At 57.1% G+C, this 18,671-nt stretch overlaps 1 protein-coding gene and 2 gene segments (V, D, J or C); 1 reads left to right on the forward strand and 2 right to left on the reverse strand.

The window, feature by feature from the left end:
* Nucleotides 1–18,671, forward strand: part of NOP9 (NOP9 nucleolar protein) — a 340,212-nt gene that overhangs the window by 17,908 nt on the left and 303,633 nt on the right. The gene's annotated exons all lie outside the window — the stretch shown is intronic.
* On the reverse strand, nucleotides 3,980–5,762 carry LOC142821364 (T cell receptor alpha variable 4-like). The segment is given in 2 exon segments: nucleotides 3,980–4,307; nucleotides 4,622–5,762. Coding segments are annotated over 2 exon segments (336 nt in total).
* Nucleotides 7,441–8,520, reverse strand: LOC142821373 (T cell receptor alpha variable 27-like). The segment is given in 2 exon segments: nucleotides 7,441–8,012; nucleotides 8,376–8,520. Coding segments are annotated over 2 exon segments (333 nt in total).

Consider the following 18,671-nt stretch of genomic DNA (forward strand, 5'->3'; position numbering starts at 1 on the left):
TCTCTAGGCGGAATGGGATTTAAGAGTTAATGAGGCTTTCCCCCAGCACTATTGGTGGCGCGCTGAGGGCACAGGGCGGGTTTGGAGTGTGGAGATGGCAATCTCTCAAAATAATGTTACTGACACTGGATTTGTGCGGGGTTTTTGTTTGTTTCTTTCTCTTTTTCATGCTTTGACTTTTGACTGAGCATCACATTTTCCTCAGAAGATGATTTTTCTCACACTGTTTCCAACGTTTCAAATCTCACAAGCCGAGCCGCCTAGGTCCACGGCCGGATTAAGGGGCGGGAGCTAGCCGGGCACCTGCCGGGGCGCCAACCTGGGGGGGTGGGGCTCCCGATTGCAGCTGTAAGGTGCCCAGCGCGGCAATGGACCGGACCGGTCATGCCAGGGACAGAGCAGCGCATGAGTCGCGGGCCGTTGCCAGGGCGCAGGAATGGCTCGAGCCGGCCCTGCCTAGGACAATAGGGTTGGGCCCGCAGAGGCCTTGGTAGATTTTGCCCCAAATCCTACATTGGGCGTTAGTGTTCCTTGCGATCGCCTTTCCCTGCCCCACATGGAAGCGAAGCCCGGACTCACCTCCCCCCCCCCCCTCCCCGCAACCACCTACACACACAGCCCGGGGTAGGAGGATAGTTATTATGCGGGTTCCGCCCCTGGCTGTCACACTGTGTCGCCCAGAGCGCAGTAATACACCGCCGCGTCCGCCAGCCGCGCCCTGCGCAGGACCAGCGCGCTGGATTTCCTGTCCGCGGGGATGTGCAGGGCGCCCTCGGGCTCGGAGGTCTCAACATTTTGCTTGAACCCGCGAACTATGTACTGGGGCCCTTGGCCCGGGAACTGCCGGTACCAGTAGATATATTCCGTGCCCTTGATTCCGTCGTGGTTGCAGGTGAGGTTCAGTTCGGCGCTCTCCACAGCTTCGGCGGAGCCCGGCTGCTGAATCTGAGCCCGGCCCGGGGCACCTGGTCAAAAAACCGGGCAGAGCGTTGTGTGAGTGACAGTGAAATTTCTCAGGAGCTTTAGGGGTAAATTTCCCTCCGAAATCCCCCCTCTCCTCCCTGTCACCGCCCTGCCAGTTCAAACTGTTCCTCTGGGAGAACGCAGAGGTGTGGAGGGTGTTGAAACAGGGGTGCACTGGGTGGGATGGGAGAGAGACTGCTGGAAACAGGAAATATTACCCCAAACGAAAAGCAGCACTATCGCTGCGCCCCACATTGTGCCCATCACCACAGAAATCGGGGTGTGTCTGCTCCTGCGCGGGGACCCGCCGCTGGTCTCTGCTTCCAGCCGCACAGAAAGTCACCGGGAAAGACACAAAGCCGGATGAGGTGCAGTGGATCCAGAGGACTACACGACTACATGGAGCGTGGTATGTGGAGCCCTCTGCCGGGCAACTCTGGAACTTTGCAGCACAAACTTCTCCTGTATTTGTCAAAGTCTGTGGTCTCCAGCCTCTTTAACCACAAGCTCCTTTTTCAAATGAAGAGGAATGTAAGATCTAACTGAAACCCAAATATCCTTGTCCCGCTTCCTTCCTCCTCTGCTTTGAGGCCCCACCCTTGCTCCACCCCTTCTCCGAGCCCTCACTCTACTCACCCTATCCCCCACCTCCCCGATCCTCAATCACTTTTACCAGCCTGGGTGAGGCTCCCAAACCCTGCTCCGCTCCTGGAGGTAGCTGGCATGCACAGCAATATATCCAGGGTGCCATCTGTTGCCCCTCATCTACAGTCACTGAGCCCGGAGCTTCTGCTGGTCACGATCTCTGTTACAGACCAATGGGAGCTGCAGGAGCGGTGCCTGCAAGCAAGGACACCGTGTGGAGACCCCCTGCTCTGCCTCTCTCAGGGGCTGCAGGGGCTTGCCAGCCACTTCCGGGATCAGCAGTTACCGCAAGGATGGTGACTCCAGTCATGACAGGGTAGGCATTTGAGAATTCGTTGCTCAAGCTATTAAATTTAAGTATAAGAGAGACATAAAAATTATCAATTTCAGGGACCAGTCATAAACTAAAAATAACCCACTTTGCAAACAGTAGAAGGAGTGACAACAACACTGCACGTGTTGGGGAGGGTTGGATAGGGAATTACTCTGTGTGTGTGTTTGTGTGTGAGACAGAGAGACAGGGGCGCTACTCCATTTAGGTCCCCGATTCGCCCCCCCATCCCACTGCCCATCCCCTGTTGCTTCACGCAACCCCTGCGCGGTTTTTGCGCAGCCCCCCTGCTGGCCGGTGTCACTGTGTCGCTCGCGGCGCAGTAATAGGTGGCAGAATCGCTCAATTCGACGGACGGTTTCCAAAAGGGGAAGGATTTGTCCTTTTTGTCGTGGGTGGCATTGAAGCCTTTTCGGATCCCTTCGTCAGAGTCCTCCCTGCCCAGGTCCCTCAGGAGCATCCGGGGGCCCTGGCCGGGATATTGCACGTACCAGAAGGGATAAACAAAAGTAACACTGCTAGAAAATTGGTAAGTGCAATTCAGACGCAGCGGGTCCCCTTGGGAGATGACGACGGTGCCTTCGGTTTGGTTCACGGTGTCGGCCCCCAAGGTGCCTCCTGTGGGAGAGTAAATAACAGACACACTCAGCTCCTGGTCTAGACAGGGCGCCAGAGACCACGGAGCCGCAGGGAGCCGCCCCGAGGCACAGACACACAGGGCGCAAGCAGACAAGACACCGGGACTCACCGAGCAGTGCCGTGACCAGCACCGCGGGGAGCCAAGCCGGAGCCATGCCGGGCCGCTGGGTCTGTGTCTAAACGGAGCTGATCCGCCTGTTCGGCAAACACCGGCGGGACGGGGGGCGTGTCTGGGGGCTCCGGGTTGGAGAAGGTGGGAAGTCTGCTCTGTCAAAGGAGCCTTCAGATGCGAGCTGTGTCGGTGAGCGGCCCCGAGTCGCCGCAGCCTGAGCCCAGCGTGGCGGGACTGAGTCTCTCTGCTCTGTAACCCCGTGTCCATGGCGCTGTTGGAGATGGGTCGTGTGCAGGGCCAATGGGGCAGATTAGTGTCAGGAGAGGGCGGGGAGCAGGGGACCGGGCTGTGACTTGTATTGACTAAGCGCCACAGCGCCCCCGTGTGGCCAAACGTGCCCACAGCACCCGCGAGAGCTCGCAGGAGCGTTTCTTACCCCTCCCGCAGCGACTCGGCCTTTCCCGCCCAGACAGAGCGGGGTTCCCGGCACAGCAGGGGAGGATGATCCTAGACAGGCCCTGTCTCTGCGCAGTGGGGACGGAAAGTTCCATCCGCTTCCCCCAGCCAGCGCCCCTAGAGCGTCTGACCCTCCCACCCGGAGTGTGTAGGCTGGTTCCGTGTTAGCGCAACGAGCAATCTCTGGGCACTGTAGTTCCCGAATGGTGCTAGGGCAGGTTTCCTGAGAATCGCTGATGGGGGGAGGGGCGGGGGGATGTTTGTGTCCCATGTTCATTTCAGCTTATATGGTTTATAGAGACCGATGTGGGAACACATGACCTCCCTCTGTCCTTCCTCCCTCTGTCCCTCCCTACTTCCTTTCTTCCTTCCTTCCCCGTTCCTCTCTCCCTCCCTTACCTCCTTCCTTCCCTCGCTTCCTCTCTCTCTCCCTCCCTCCTTCCTTCCCTCCCTTCCTTCCTTTCTTCCATCCCTCCTCCCGCCATCCTTCCCTCCCTTCCTGCCTCCCTCCCTTCTTTGCCTCCCCCTTGTTTCGTTCCCTCCTCCATGCTTTTCTCCCTCCCTTCCTCTCTCCCTCCTTGCCTTCTTCCTTCCTTCCCTCCTTCCTTCCACCCTTTACCTCTTATTTTGCTTCATTTTTCTCCGTGAAAGGGATTTTTAGATCTTTTTCCAAAGAATGAAATCTCGTTACCCGCCTAAATTACGCGCAGGGAGACCTTGGTAAATTTGGCCCCAAAAGCTTTTATTCACCTCTTGTTGTCTCACTGTCGCTCCCCTTCCCCAGGTGGAAGCCCGCCCAGCATCCCCCCTCCCCCCCCTACATACAGCACGATACTTATTGCACGGGGCCCACCCCTGGCTGTCACACTGTGTCGCCCAGAGCGCAGTAATACACCGCCGCGTCCGCCAGCCGCGCCCTGCGCAGGGCCAGCGCGCTGGATTTCCTGTCCCCGGAGATGTGCAGGGCGCCCTCGGGCTCGGAGCTGCGAACAGAGTCCGTGTATCCACGGGCGATGTACTGGAGCTCTCGGCCCGGGAACTGCCGGTACCAAAACACAGACTCAGTAGAAGCTGAGGAGTGGGAGCAGGTGAGGTTCAGTTCCTCTCCCGCTTGCGCGTCTGCAGAGCCCGGCTGCTGGATCTGAGCCCGGCCCGGGGCACCTGGGAAAGAAACCGGGAAGAGAATTAAGTTAATTCATTTGGAACTTATAAAGAACCTCGGGGGTAAATTCCCCCAAATTCCCGGAACCGCCTGTAAGCAGAACACGGGAGGGAGAACGCAGCAGGCAGGACAGGAAAGAGGTGTGTTGGGGGGGGGAAGGGACAGGGGTGCAGTGGGTAGAATGGGAGGGGAGACAGGGGTATATTGGGTGAGATAGTCGGGAGGGGCAGTGCGGTATTGAGTGGGATTGGAGGGAGAGAGATGCGGTGGGCGGGGTGAGGGGAGGCTGCTAGAAAGAAACACGAAATCTTACCCCAAACGAGAAGCAGCACAATCGCTGCGCCCCGCATTGTTCCCCTCCGCACACAAATCGGGGTGTCTCTGCTCCTCCGCGGGGACCGCCGCTGGTCTCTGCCTCCAGCCCCACAGACCCTCACCGGGACAGAGGGGAAATCTCACTGACTGAAAACAACCATCCGCGTCAGGGCTGTATCCGGGGTTGGCACAATCCCAGCTCCGCCCATCCCCGCGTGTCCGGGCTCCTCGGCCCTTTCGCTGCTCCTAGTCCCCGCGACAGGTAGCGAGTCCCTTGTTGAACCGCGGGCCCGGATCATGGAGTGACGCAGCCGCTGCGTCTGCGCAAGAGCGTTACCCCCTCCCCGTTTTAACTGAGGCTACGAACTGCCCCCCTTTTCTCCGAACCCGGGAGGGGCGGCCCCAGGGCACCGAGCAAGGGCCCGGGAATTGCTGGGTCCGAGACAGACGCGGGGAGGCTGCAGGTTCTGTGGTGAGACCGGCCCGGCCCAGCCCAGCGGAGACTCAATGTGCGCTAGGCGGGGATGGGACGGGGTGTCGCTTAGCACCATGTCAGTTGTCCCACGTACCGGCCCTGATTAGAGCCTGCCCCACGCAGGAGGTGTGAGGCTAGCGGTTTGAAATGTCTGTGCCTGGCTGTCTACAGACCCTCCTCGGCAAGGACGCATGGACGTGCCTGTAGGCGTCATGGGGTCTGTGTGTTTATTCCCCAGTCCCACCTTCACAGCAACTTCACAGGCTTTTTCGGAAGGGTGGGGGGCAGGAGAACTGGAGCGAAAGGAAAGCCAGGGGTGAGTTAACTTCTGCGGCGGGTTTATGCGAAGCAATCCCGCTCGTCCCGCAGCGCCCTCTGGCGGGACAGTCCCGGAACTGCAGCGAGGTGCCTTCTGAAAACTTTTTCCTGTAACTTTCCCAAGTGTCTCTGAAGAAGATCCCTGACCGATGAGAAAAGGCTTGTGTGACCAGGCTGTTCAGACACAATCTGTTAACGTAGACTCACTTTGCGTTTATTCCTGTAGGTAGGTGGAGGGAGGAATTCGTTTGCAGAGTGATGTTTACAAAACTTGCCCATGATTTTTTCCCCAGTATCGTGAGGGTCAGTTTCACAAATACAATGCTAGTACACTGTTGTGTGTCACTTCCCCATCTCTCTCTCTCTCTTTCTCTCTCTCTCTCTGTGTGTGTGTGTGTGAGAGAGAGAGAGAGAGAGAGAAAGAGAGAGAGAGAGAGAGAGAGAGAGAGAGAGAGATCTCCATATTTCCTAGCTAGCTAGGTGAGGTCTCACCTCTTTCACTAGACCGTCTTCTGCAGCGGTCTCTCCCCCCAGAGAAGTGGGTCCAATACAAGACATTATCTGGTCCGCCTTTTCTCATATCCCGCCCCCAACCGGGGCCCAACAAAACTGAATCTATGCATCCTCGTGACTCCTTGGCAGGGGGAGCGTAAAGGTTGGTTTCCTGCGCTTCACCCTCCTCCTGGAACGAAGGTTCTTAGAACTTTTCCGAAGGATCAAATCTCACCCACCTCGGTACGTGTGCCCCCACATGATTATTCATCTCTGTGTCTCCCCTGACATCCCTTCCCCCTTCTCCCAAATGGAAGCGCGCCTCGCCTTCACCCCTCCCGCCGCCTACACCCGCAGCCAGGGGCAGGGCGATACTTATTGTACGGGGCCCGCACCTGGCTGTCCCACTGTGTCGCTCAGAGCGCAGTAATACACCGCCGCGTCCGCCAGCCGTGCCCTGCGCAGGGCCAGCGCGCTGGATTTCCTGTCCCCGGAGATGTGCAGGACACCCCCGGACTCGGAGCTACTCGTGGTTCCGCTGTGCCCAGACACGATGTACTGGGGACCTCGGCCCGGGAATTGCCGGTACCAAACCACACTGTCTTGCAACGTGATTGCGGGGTGGGAGCAGTTGAGGTTCATTTCGGCTCCCTCCGGCGCCTCTACGGAGCCCGGCTGCTCAATCTGAGCCCCGCCCGCGGCACCTGGGAACGAAAGCCGGGCAGAGTTGGGGTCGTCGATGTGAAAATTTTAAGGACATTTAGGGGTCAATTCCCCCTCCCTAAACCAGCCCCGCTGCCCTGCCGGTTGACACAACTCAGCAGCGAGAACGCAGCACTGGGGGAGGAGGGAACAGGGATGTGTTGGGCGGGGTGAACGCGGGGGACAGAGGCGGTATTGGGTGGGATGCGCGGGGCTGCTGGATACAGGAGATTTCACCCCAAACGACAAGTAGCGCAATCGCTGCCCCCCGCATTGTTCCCATCACCACACAAATCGGGGAGTCTCTGCGCCTCCGCGGGGACTCGACGCTGGTCCCTGCCTCCAGCCCGACAAACCCTCGCTGGGACAGACGCCTCCAGACTTCTCCCCACCGCTGCAAACCCGGGCAGAGACGCGCGCTGTGACGCTGCTGCTGCTGCTGGAGGCGTCGATATTGTCACCGCTGGGGGCAGTGACAAAATCGCTCCCTGGGTCCCTGCCGAGCCCTGCCCTACTCAGGAAAAAGCCGCCGGGTGGAACAGCGCTGCGAGCCAGCGACTCTACATTGAGCTCGGGCTGCAGCGCCCCCTTCCGGCGGACTGATGAACTGCCTGGACTGCGCAAGGGGGAGGGGAGCAGAAACTTTCATCTGTTTCCCAGGGGAGGGAGTTATAATCAGGATTGTTGGTTTATTCTTGCGACGAGAAGCGGCTGATTTAGCTTCTAAGCAAGAGCTTAAGGGAAGCCGGTTTCCCCGTGCTTTGGTTTACTAAAAAACTTTGCTGTAGACAATGTAGGAAGAAAAGGAAAGGGGATGAAATTTTGTTTCTTGTGATCTAGTCACCATAGAACAGATGTGGATTGACTCCGGATTTAGGCTGCCGTTCACACACCTCTATGAGGGACTGCAGATCTGGGATCTGCTCCTTACGCTATGGCCCCATTAGCTCCACCAGAGCTCTCACCATTGATAACAGCTGAGAATAGGTCGCCCCGGCCGTCGTGGGCTTGTGCCGCTTTCCGCCCGCGGGGGATCGAAACCCGCATTCCCTCCCCTAGCGGCCGGGCGGGGGCGGAGGGTTTTTGCGCGGGGCCCAGCCCTGCCGGTGTCACTGTGCATCCACCGCGCAGAGGTAGCTGCCGGAGTCGCCCAGCTGGGAGGCGGAGATGTGCAGGGAGCTGCGCTTCCCGCTGTCCAGACGCTCGCCGATGAACCGCCTCTCTGTGGCGTTCTCCGCAGAGCTGACGGTCAGCAGGTGGGTCGGTCCCCGCCCGGGAAGCTGCTGGTACCAGTGGAAAGGCCGGTAAGCGGCGGTGAAATTGCAGGACATGGTGACGACCTCCCCTTGGCCAGTCTCCAGCCTCTCGGGGCTCTGGGTCACTTGGGCGGCGCAGCAGGAGACTGCAGGGAGGAAAACCCCGATTAGAACGCAGCATTCGAGGGCAGGTGGGGGTGCGTGACTTGCCTGTCTGAGCATCCTACGGGTCCCTTTGTCTGTCCTGCCCTCTGATGCCTAACCCCTGCCCCATGCACCGAGTCTCTCTCTGCCCATCCCCCTGTCTGGGACAGAGGGAAGAAGTGCCGGCAAAGCGCCCCAGGGCAAGGCGGCTGTTGGAGTAGCTCAGGCGCAGAGTCGTGCCCCATTGGCAGCTCCCTCTCTCCCAGGGGTGCAGGGACTCTGAGCTGTCACTTGCGCTAATTATGGCTCCAGGCGCGTCCGCCTCAGCGTTCCTCAGGCCTAGCGAGGTCTGAGCAGAAACTTACCGAGCAAGTGGAGAACGACCCAGGGGACTCCCCGCCTCATGGTGTCCAGGGAGGGGAGGGGAGGGGAATTTCTGACACCTGGAGCCACCGGGCAGGGAGACGAGCTGGTTGCCTGGCTCCTCTCTGCCCTGAGCGGTTTCTCTTCTCAGGCACATCATGTGACACTCCCCCGCCCCCAGCCTGGGTTCTTGTAGCTGACTGGTGCTCACCTGCCTTGTCAGGGCTCTGCAGCTCCAGCGTAGACCAGCCCCCAGCCGCAGGACCTTCCTGGACGCTCTCGGGGCAGCTCCAGCCGTAGGGAAAGAGACTCCAGTGGCTGTAAGGCCAAAGTTCTAGTCCTTTCTCCCACACAGGCAAGTCCCTCAGGGACATTTCTTGAGGTTTTTATGCACTGAAGGGGTCTGGGAAGGTGATTGTCGGAGGAAAAGACGGAGTTTCCTATGTTTCTAGCAAAATTAGGATGCCAAAATGATCAAGCTGCTGCAGGTAAATGGCTCTGTGTGTGTGTGAGAGGGAGAGAGTTGTGTTTGTGACGTGGAGAGTGTGCATTACTGTTTGCATGTGAGTGTGGCTTGCGTGCTCGTTTCTGTGTGTCTGTGTCATTTTGTGAGTGTGAGAATCAGAGCTTGTGTGAGAGTGTGTAGACGTCTGATGTGTGCACGGTGATCTTTGAAATACATGTGATTATGGGTACCAGTGACTTGTTTAGTGATAGAAATTAGCCGTGTTAGTCTGGTGTAGCTGAAGCAAAATACAGGACTATGTAGCAATTTAAAGACTAACAAGTTGGTTTATTAGATGATGAGCTTTCGTGGGCCAGACCCACTTCCTCAGATCAAATAGTGGAAGAAAATAGTCACAACCATATATACCAAAGGATACAATTTAAAAAAATGAACACATATGAAAAGGACAAATCACATTTCAGAACATAAGGAGGATGGGGGCGGGGGAGGTAGATGTCTGTGAGCTAATGATATTAGAGGTGATAATTGGGGAAGCTACCTTTGTAATGGGTAAGGTAACTAGATTGTTTGTTGAGACCAAGGCGTAAAGTGTCGAATTTTAGCATGAATGACTGTTCAGAGGATTCCCTTTCAAGTGCGGCCACCAGAGGGCAGCACAGGACCATAAGTTCTTTGCCTCATTTTTATGGCATTTTCTTTTCAGATCAACCCAGCCCGGCTTGAGGCAGCTCTGCTGTTCTGCTCTTGGTTTCAGGGGATGGGAAACAATCTATTTGCCCTGCAGTTTAGAATTCCTGTCGCACCAGAGTGCAGGCCGAGAGTGGGAAACCAGCCCAAGAGAAGTAGAGGTCAAATTCCCATGACAAATGATGCAGCTTCAGAAACCACGTTTTCATAGCAGCCTAAGGGAATTAGATGCCCAAATGCCGTAGAACTGCAATGGAAGTTGATTACCTAAATCCTCAAGGCCCTAGTAAGATTGACAGCCTCCCTCCAAAGCCAGGAGCTGTCTTTCCAGGCTTGGCAGAGCGCTTGCCCGTGCCGGGATGCAGGCCGCTAAACTGCGGGCCCAGTGTGAACTGTAGATGCCGACTAAGCCCATGCATTGAACTCTGAAGTGAGAGGCAAGGGTCCCTCCTTGGGTTAAGTGTCAGCCCAGGATGGAATTCCCTTTGGAGCCCAGGGGAGTTAGGTGCCCAGCACACACTGGCTCTGTGCAGCTCCAAGAGGAACCCATCCCTGCCTCACCCCTCGCAGTGAGATATTCACAGGTGGCTTGGTGCATGACTCCTAAGGTGAGGGGAGACCTTTGTGACCATCTCCTCTGACCCCCCTGTATTATTTCAGGCCAGAGAAGTATCCGCCGGGACTCCTCCGTCCCCCCCCCCCTCGTATCTGGTGCCTCATTCAGCGGAGAGACCCCCAGTCTTCAGACTTCAAATGCTGGCGAGTGCGCCGTGTCCCCGGGTAAGTTGTGTCCGTGTTTAATTACCCTCCTGGGGACAAACGGGCACTTTATCTCTAGGCCCAACTTGCCCCGCTCTGGCCCACACCCAGGGGATCCCCCTCTGCCTTTGGCTCCTTCCAGCGCCTCCTTGCAGAGAATTTCTGCGAAAAGTTGCGGTGTCGCCTCTTCCGAGAACTCAGGGTGAGGTTCGTGTCTCCAGTCAGGCAGCTGTGGCAGGTCTCACCCCACTTCACAGCCCTTCCCCCCCACACATACACACAGCTCCCAGCCCTTTACTGCCTGCTAACTTCACCTGGGAGGAGTCAGGTCCCTGCAGTAGCGGAGCGGGGCCAGGTTTTTGTACAGGGCCCTCTATTCATTTCCACACTGTGTCTCTAAGCTACGGAAAGCACAGAAGTACGTGGCCGCGTCCCCCAACTCCAGAGCCGTGATCCTCAAACTGAAGGAGCTTTTGTCTTTCTCAAAATTGACAGAGAATCTCTCCCCTGCCTCGTTGCTCTTTCTTCCTCCAGAATATTGCTCAAAAAGGAGAATAAGGCCTCCATGAGGGGGCTGTTTGTACCAGTACAAGTAATAATTTCCGGCCGATGTTTCATAGGTGCAATCCAGGGACACGGACTCGCGCTCCAGGACTGACTCCGAATGCTGGGTCTGAGTGACGGAATCTTCCATGCTGGAGCCTGGCACAAGGAGAGAGAAAGGAGAGGTCAGTCAGAGGTTGCTGTGAGTGTGGGGAGCTCCTGGGGCCGGGATTTTTAAGGGAAGCAGGACAATGTTTTGGTGACCTCCAGAGTCCATGTGCTCACTCCCCCCATCCTGAGACCATGCGCCCTTCCCTGCCCGGTGCTTTTCCAGCCTCCTCTTCCACCCTCCAGACCACACCCTGACGGGAGCTCAACTCTCCTGAGAGTTAGAAAGTTTTTCCCAACATTTAACCGAAATCTTCCTCCCTGCTCGCTGAGCCCGTGCCGGCTTGTCCTGCGCTCGGTGTTCATGGGGACGGGCAGGTCACCCGGCTCCTTAGGCAGACTCCTGGAGTCCATGGAAATTCAGTTTCCATGGGATTGTGGCCCCTGAATCCATATTCCATACTGCGGAGGGGGAGGAAGAGAAGGAGGAGGAGGAGGAAGGGCTGTTTAATTGCCCAACGCCCCTAGCGAAGCGGGAAGCAGGTGGAACTTTTCCCAAGCAGGAGTCAAGCCCTGACTCACTGAAAAGCAAAGCCAGCACCAGGGCTGAGACCAGGATGGTGAACATGGTCCCAGGCTCTCCGCTCTGCTGCAGGTGCCGGCCTCTTGTGTCCTCCAAGCCGGCATGTGAGCGAGGCTCTTGTGGAGGAAGAGGGAGCTGTTGTGGGGGAGGGTAGGTTAGAAACCAGGCAGTGATATCACAACGGGGGGAGGGTGGAGCAACTCCTCCCCTTGACACCTGCCATGCAGCTGCACCCAAAGGAGTAAGGGAGCTGGTGCCACCCCGCACCTCCAAGCTTGAAGTGCTTTCCTCCTAGGCAGGGTTACAGTTTGGTTCAATGGCTCTCCTCGCTCCTCCCGCCTCCCATACGAATTGTCCTAGTCCCCCGGCTGAGCTGCCATGTGTCTCCCTGTGCCTGGGGGGTGCAGGAGAAGACCCTGGAGAACCCAGTGGCTGGAGCAAACTGGATCCCCGTCTACACAGACCGTCTATGCCTGTGCTGCAGCGCCCGCTGCAGGACATCAGCGAGCACTGCCCGGAGAGCCAGGCCCAGCCCACAATGCCCCGGACTCGCCTCTGCCCCAAGCTTCTCTTCCCAAAGCTGAGCCCGTTTCCCCGCCCTGCTGCTGGTTCATCATGCAGGGCTGTGTGACATAGTGGGGGTACCTGGCTGGTTTCTATGCTGCTGGCTCTGGGGGAACCCCCACTGGCTGCCCTGGGTACCACGACCCAGCAAAACAGGATGAGTCACTGTGCAAACCAGTGGCCAGACACCCCCCATGGAGAGGAACAAAGGAAGGTGGAATGCTGCCCTGGCTGGGGGGCAGGGCTGGAAGTTAGTTAGTGGGTTGCTGGCGGTCTGAGAGCATGGAGGAGACAGCCTAGGGAGAGGAGCTGGAGTTTAGGGGCCCAGTCTCCCCCCAACTCAAGGGGGCCTGAGGCATCCTAGCCCAGCTCTGTGACCAGATTACATCTATGCTGTGCTGTATCCTGGAGGGGCAATAAACTTCCTCTATTCCACCAGCTGGTGCAGTCTGTTCGTTCCATTTCGAGGTGCAGGAAACGGGGGACCCCAACGCACCGTCACAGGCTGCAAATGGGGGTGGGAGCCACGTGCCCCAGAGAAGAGACCCCCCCCTCCCCGCAGGATGGATCCCTGGTGTTTGCGTGTTGTGGCCGCAGGCTGTTGGGTGCTAAGTAGCAGAGACCGGCACCAGCACCCCCGGACCAACCTCTGCTTCCCTCAGACCAAACCAGGGGGCATCAAACCCGCAGTGCCAGAGGCTTCTGAATGGACCCCCTTAAAAAACCAGGCTGACAGAGGAGTCACGTGGTGCGTGGGCCTTTTCCCCCATCCACTGCACAACGTGAACTGTGGTTCCCATGGGATCCCTGGGGAGTGAGGCACTTACATCCCCCTTTGAGTTTCTATAGAATCCAGGTGCCTAAACCCAAGAGGCGGCTATGACAATTCCAACCTCCGCAGCCAGGGATGTGTGCAGCAGATGCGAGAATTTGTGCGGCCAGACAGCACCGCTGTGGCCGAGTATCCGCTCTCCTGTGCCACTCAGGCCAGAGAATCTCAACCTGTGCTCCCCGCACCAATGCCAGGCTTATGGGTTTATGGCGGAGCTACAGGGTATTTTCCAGCAAGCGAAATGCAGGCCTGGTTCGAACCATGCGAATGACGAAGAACCCGCTGCCTCAACAGACACGCTGACACTTGAGTTTGCCTGGTTTCGTGTCCAGCCCCCGGCGCTCACTCTGACTTTCTCTGCTGGATGAAAGACCCTTCTGCTACCACAGACCCTCCCCCCACAAAGGTCCTTCCAGCCCTGGGCTCATTCTGCTTTGTCTCCTGTCAATTCTACCCTTGGCGGTGAATTTCTGAGTGGAGCTGTGGTGCAGATTCCCAGAAACCAGTGAGAGGTTTTTATCTGCAGGAAGCCATCTGCAGCCGGGCCCCCTGACCCCGCACCCCTCCCCACATACACCCCCCCTTTCCTGCCTGTGGCTTCCTTCGCATGGAAGGGTCGGTTTCCCAGGGCAGGAGACAGCTGTAGAGTTTTGTGCAGGGATCTGTGTTCATCACACCACTGTGGGCCTTTACTGAGAGCGCAGAAGTACCCGGCGGAGTCCCTCGGCTTCAAGCCTGTGATCCTCAGACTGATGGAGCTTTGGGATTTCTTGAAGTCTGCAGAGAATCTCTCTCCGGCCTGGTTCTCCTTTGTTCCTCCGTAATATTCCCACGGTAGGAAAACGGGTTCCCCTGCCGGCGGCTGTTTGTACCAGTACAAGGTGTAGTAGCTGGCGTCGGTCTCGTAGGCATAATTCAAGGTCACAGCCCCACCCTCCAGGGCTGCCGCTGCCGGCGGGGTCTGCCTCACAGTGTCTTCCATGCTGGGGTCTGGGACACAGAGCGGAGAAGGAGAGGTGAGTCGCAGGACGCTGCCCCAGGGTGTATTTACAGAGAGTCCCTCCCTGATGAGCTTGCTAATAAACTTCTGTCTCCCTGCCCTGCCTCAGGCGTGGTTCCTTATTGTGCTCTGCACAGCCCCTGCCTCTAGCTGGGAACCACAATACACATCCGCACGGGGACCTGGCAGTGAATATCCAGTATTATTCACCCATCCAATACACTTTGTCTGTCTGTATGTCTGTCTCTGTCCATCCATCCATCTCCATACACTCTGTCTGTCTGTCCATCTATACATCCACCCACACAACCAGTACACTTTGTCTGTCTGTCTTTGTCCATCCATCCATCCATCCATCCATCCATCCATCCAATATACTTTATCTGTCTTCCTGCCTCTCCATCCATCCCTCTCCATACACTTCATCTATCTATCTATCTATCTATCTATCTATCTATCTATCTATCTATCTATCTATCTATCTATCTATCTATCTATCTATCTATCTATCTATCTATCTATCATCTATCTATCTATCTATCTATCTATCCCCACACCCCCATCTATCTATCTATCTATCTATCTATCTATCTATCTATCTATCTATCTATCTATCTATCTATCTATCTATCTATCTATCCTCACACACCCCCTCTATCTATCTATCTATCTATCTATCTATCTATCTATCTATCTATCTATCTATCTATCTATCCTCACACACCCCCTCTATCTATCTATCTATCTATCTATCTATCTATCTATCTATCTATCTATCTATCTATCCTCACACACCCCCTCTATCTATCTATCTATCTACCTATCTATCCCCACACCCCCATCTATCTATCTATCTATCTATCTATCTATCTATCTATCTATCTTTCACACACACACACCCTCTTCCCTGGACTTACTCCATGTCAGTGACAGTGGAAAGTTGAGTGACACGCAAAGCATGTCCCCACATTCCCCAGTAAATGGCCCTTAGTCTGGGTCTGATCTCCGGCAGGGCACAGGTGTCCGGTGCGCAGGGCACGATCCTGGTGAGGCACGAGAGAAGCAGTTGAGCTGTTTGCAGGCCCCCTGGGCGGCGCTGAGGTGCAGGGAGCTCAGCTTCTTGTCCGGGAAGAGCTGGGCGGTGACATTCCCACGCTGGGGCCCATTCTCGTTCGGATACAGCATCAGGAGGAAAGCAGGGCTCTGCCCTGGGGGCTGTCGGAACCAGTGGAGACTGGACAGGACCAGAGCCCGGTAGTGGCAGGAGATCCTGGCGCTCTGCCCTTCCTGTGAGGCGGCCTGATGCACCTCCACTTGGCAGCTGCCCCCTGGGGACAACAGAGAGAAGCCACCCAGGGGGTTAGACCTTCAGGGGCTCACACCAATAGCTGTGGAGATTTTGCTTCCCATGTTCCTGAGCACAGAGGGGAGCCCAGGGCACATCTCTCTACCACTTTTGCACTTCGGGTAACATTTTCAAAGGAGATCATTTAGGACTCTAAATGCCATTGGCAACCAGAGACTTAGGTTCCTATGGGACAGGGTTTTAAGGGTAGATCCCCATCGAGTGGGATTTTCAAGAGCACCTAGGAATGGGAGTGAGTCCCCTCGACACTTTTGAAAATCCCTCTAGGCACCTATCTCCTTCTTTAGGCGCTTGAATACCTACACAGACATGCCCGGAATCCCGTTCCGTAAAGGGGGCGCCTAACTCCCTTAGGCATTTTGGGTAAAATTCTCTTTGTTCCCTTTTGCTGGAATCTTGAAAGGGCCCCAAGGAGTAAGAGGCCCAGCTCCCTCCTGAATTTCAATGATAATCAGCTGCCTAACTCCCATAGGCACCCTTGGCAATACCAGCCCATGGTTTTTGCACAGCCGGGGGTGCCCTTGGTGTCACTGTGCCTCCACTGCGCAGAGGTAGGTGGCTGTGTCTCGCAGCTGCGCGTCGCTGATGTTCAAGAAGCTGCGTTTCTCTTTGGTACGCAGCTCAGCTCGGAGGTTCGGCCCCCACGTGCCGGGTTCGTCCCTGTACAGAATCCCCAGGAGGGCCGGGTTTCCCCCTGGGGCCTGGCGGTACCACTGCACGCTTCTCTCCGTGCCGGAGTAATTGCAGGCCAGGCTAAAGTCCTGTCCCTCCGAGCCGCTCAGGGACCGCGGGCTCTGTTCCACGCTCACCTGGCCGCCTACACCTAGTGGGAAAGGAACGTGCATTTCTAACGAGAACGGGCAACGAATCGGGCCCCTCTGTCATCCCGACGCCCCGGAGATGCATCATGCCCAGGCCGTTCTCGTGTTCATCGCCCGCCCGGCTCAGCCTTACAAAAGTGACTCCCGGTTCTTGGGTGCCCCACGGGGGACCCCGGCCAGAGCGCTGGTCCCGCTGGCATTGGGGGCTGGAAAAGCGGCAGGACTTACAGGAAAGATGAACGAGCAGGGTCACTAGTAAGGCCCCCCGACTCCTCTTGGTTGCGCTACCCCCCATTTCCGTGCGCCGTGACGCAGAATGATTCCTGGCTCCCCGCGTGTTTATCACCCCCGGGCTGCTCTGTGCTCGGCTGGGGCTGTTCTAGCCGCCTTGCCTCTGCCGCTGAACAAGGCCGGGCTCCTCCTATCGGCACAAGGCCCTTCCCTCCCAGGCAGAACACAAACCTCTGACTCCAGCTCCCTTCTGGCAAGGACAGCCCTGCCTCCTGGCGGGGAAGCTTTGTACAGGCGGGGGCCACCGGGTGTCACATTTTGGCGACGGGAAAGCTCACTTCCTGTTTGGTGTTCTCAGCCATTTCTCCAGCTGGCCAGGCCTGCTCCACGCACCAGGGGAGCCCCGGCGTGGAGCCAGGCTGCGGTGCTGGACTGCTGCAGCGTTTGGGGAGAGGCGGCTGTGACAGGCAGATCTCTAGGTGCCTGGCTGAAAGGGGCTGTGGCCGGGACGCGCTGCCGTGCAGGGGAAAGGGAAGGAGCCGGGAAACGCCCCCCACAGGGCAGGGGAAGCAAACGCACCGCTCTAGTGCTGGGCAAAGGGATACATACTGGAAAGTGGCCACTTTAACAATCTCAATCTCCTGCCTCTTCCTGGCAAAGGCTGCCCCCTGCTGGCCACACGCGCAATTGTCGCTGTTGCTGGCAGTTGGGTCTATGACGTAGTTCCCATGTCGCATCGATTTAAGTCTCGCTGCCTCCCGGCCCTGGGAATCGTCCCTGCCAGCCACGCACAAGGACTCACGGGCGCTAGAGACTCCATCGGGGGCTGCCAAGCAGCAGCTTCGGTTCAGTCCTCGGGGTCTAATGCTCCTCCAAGAAAGGGGGGGCAGGGGCTTCTGCCCCCGCCCGGGAAAGCTCCCCGCCTCGGTTGCATCCGCTTGCCAGAGGGGAGGAGCGTTTCAGGGCCACTAGCAGGGTCTCCGCTGTTGATCTGGGGATCCTGCCCGCCAGGGGAGAGAACATCCCTAAGGCCCCCACCCTACCCGGGTCTTTGCACCGCTGCCTTGAGCCCTCACTTGTTACCTGGGACAGCTGAGGGGGGCCAGATACAACCTTCCCCCTTTGTTGTTTTATTGGATAGCGATTGACAGGTGATGTTTGGGATTCTTTTCCCTACAAATTGACCCCAAATGCAGAGAGACCTCGGTTTGCTTCTGGGAGAGTTTGTAACCGCAGCGTCAGCCCCCTCCTCCAGGTGCTTCTCACCTGTGTCACCGCACATGAGTCACTTAACCATATGGGACCAAATCGTGGGGGGGAGACTTTCGAACTGCGACCAGACCTCGGCTCAGGGCGGGTTCCCCGGGACACCCGGCTGGCACCTCCCTCAGCCTGCGCCCTGCCCGCTGTGGGTTCCTGTCACGTGGCTCCTTTTCAGCCTCCAAATCCCTTGGGTAGCCAAGGGGGAGCAGCTGGGCTCTAGGTCGCCTCAGGGTGGCACGAGGCTGAGGGGTTGGGCTGGAAGAGACCTCAGGAGGCCCCAAGTCCAACCCTCCTCCCCTGCAAAGCAAGGCCAAGGCCAACTCAATCATCCCAGCCATGGCTTAGTCAGAGCAGGATTTGAAAACCTCTAGGGATGGAGATCCCAGCTGCTCCCTAAGGAACCCATCCCAGCACTTCCCCACTCTCCTAGGGAAATAGTTTTTCCTAATATCCAACCTAGACCTCCCCCACTGCAACTTGAGATGGTTCCTTCTTGTTCTGTCCTCTGTCACCACTGAGAACAGCCTCTCTCCAGCCTCTGCAGGAGTTGAGTCTGCTCTCAAATCCCTTCACTCTTTGGGTGGAGTGTTGGGGTTCCCCCAATCCTGCACTGGGGCAGCCAGAATAGACTCTGCCAGCCAGTAGAATACAGAGGGTTTATTGCTTCTCAAGGATACAGAACAGCATAGAGGTCAGGGGGGTATAAGGAGTCAGGGCCAGGCAACCTCAGACCCCTTGGGTAGGGGTCCACACGCCTCTGACCCCTCCGTACTCAGTTGAGTCTCTTCTCTTCATCTCTTACCAGCCAAAAAACTGCCCAGCTCCCAGGCCCTGCCCCCCAGCCAGGTGGCCATTTCCGCCTCCCTTCCTTTGTCTCTCTCTCTGGGAAGAGCCTTGTTATCTGCTCAGGCTGGGACTAGGTGTCTGGGCCAAGCCACATGTGGGTGAGCCAGTGGGAATCACTCATCACAGAGCAGGGGAATCCCAGGTTACAAAGCAATAGCACCCCCGCTAGGTCACACTCTTCTCTTCTGCAGCCTAAACAAGCCGACATCCCTTAGCCTCTCCTCCT

The sequence above is a fragment of the Pelodiscus sinensis genome, chromosome 30 (assembly GCF_049634645.1).
Source record: "Pelodiscus sinensis isolate JC-2024 chromosome 30, ASM4963464v1, whole genome shotgun sequence".
In the NCBI taxonomy this organism is placed as follows: domain Eukaryota; kingdom Metazoa; phylum Chordata; order Testudines; family Trionychidae; genus Pelodiscus; species Pelodiscus sinensis.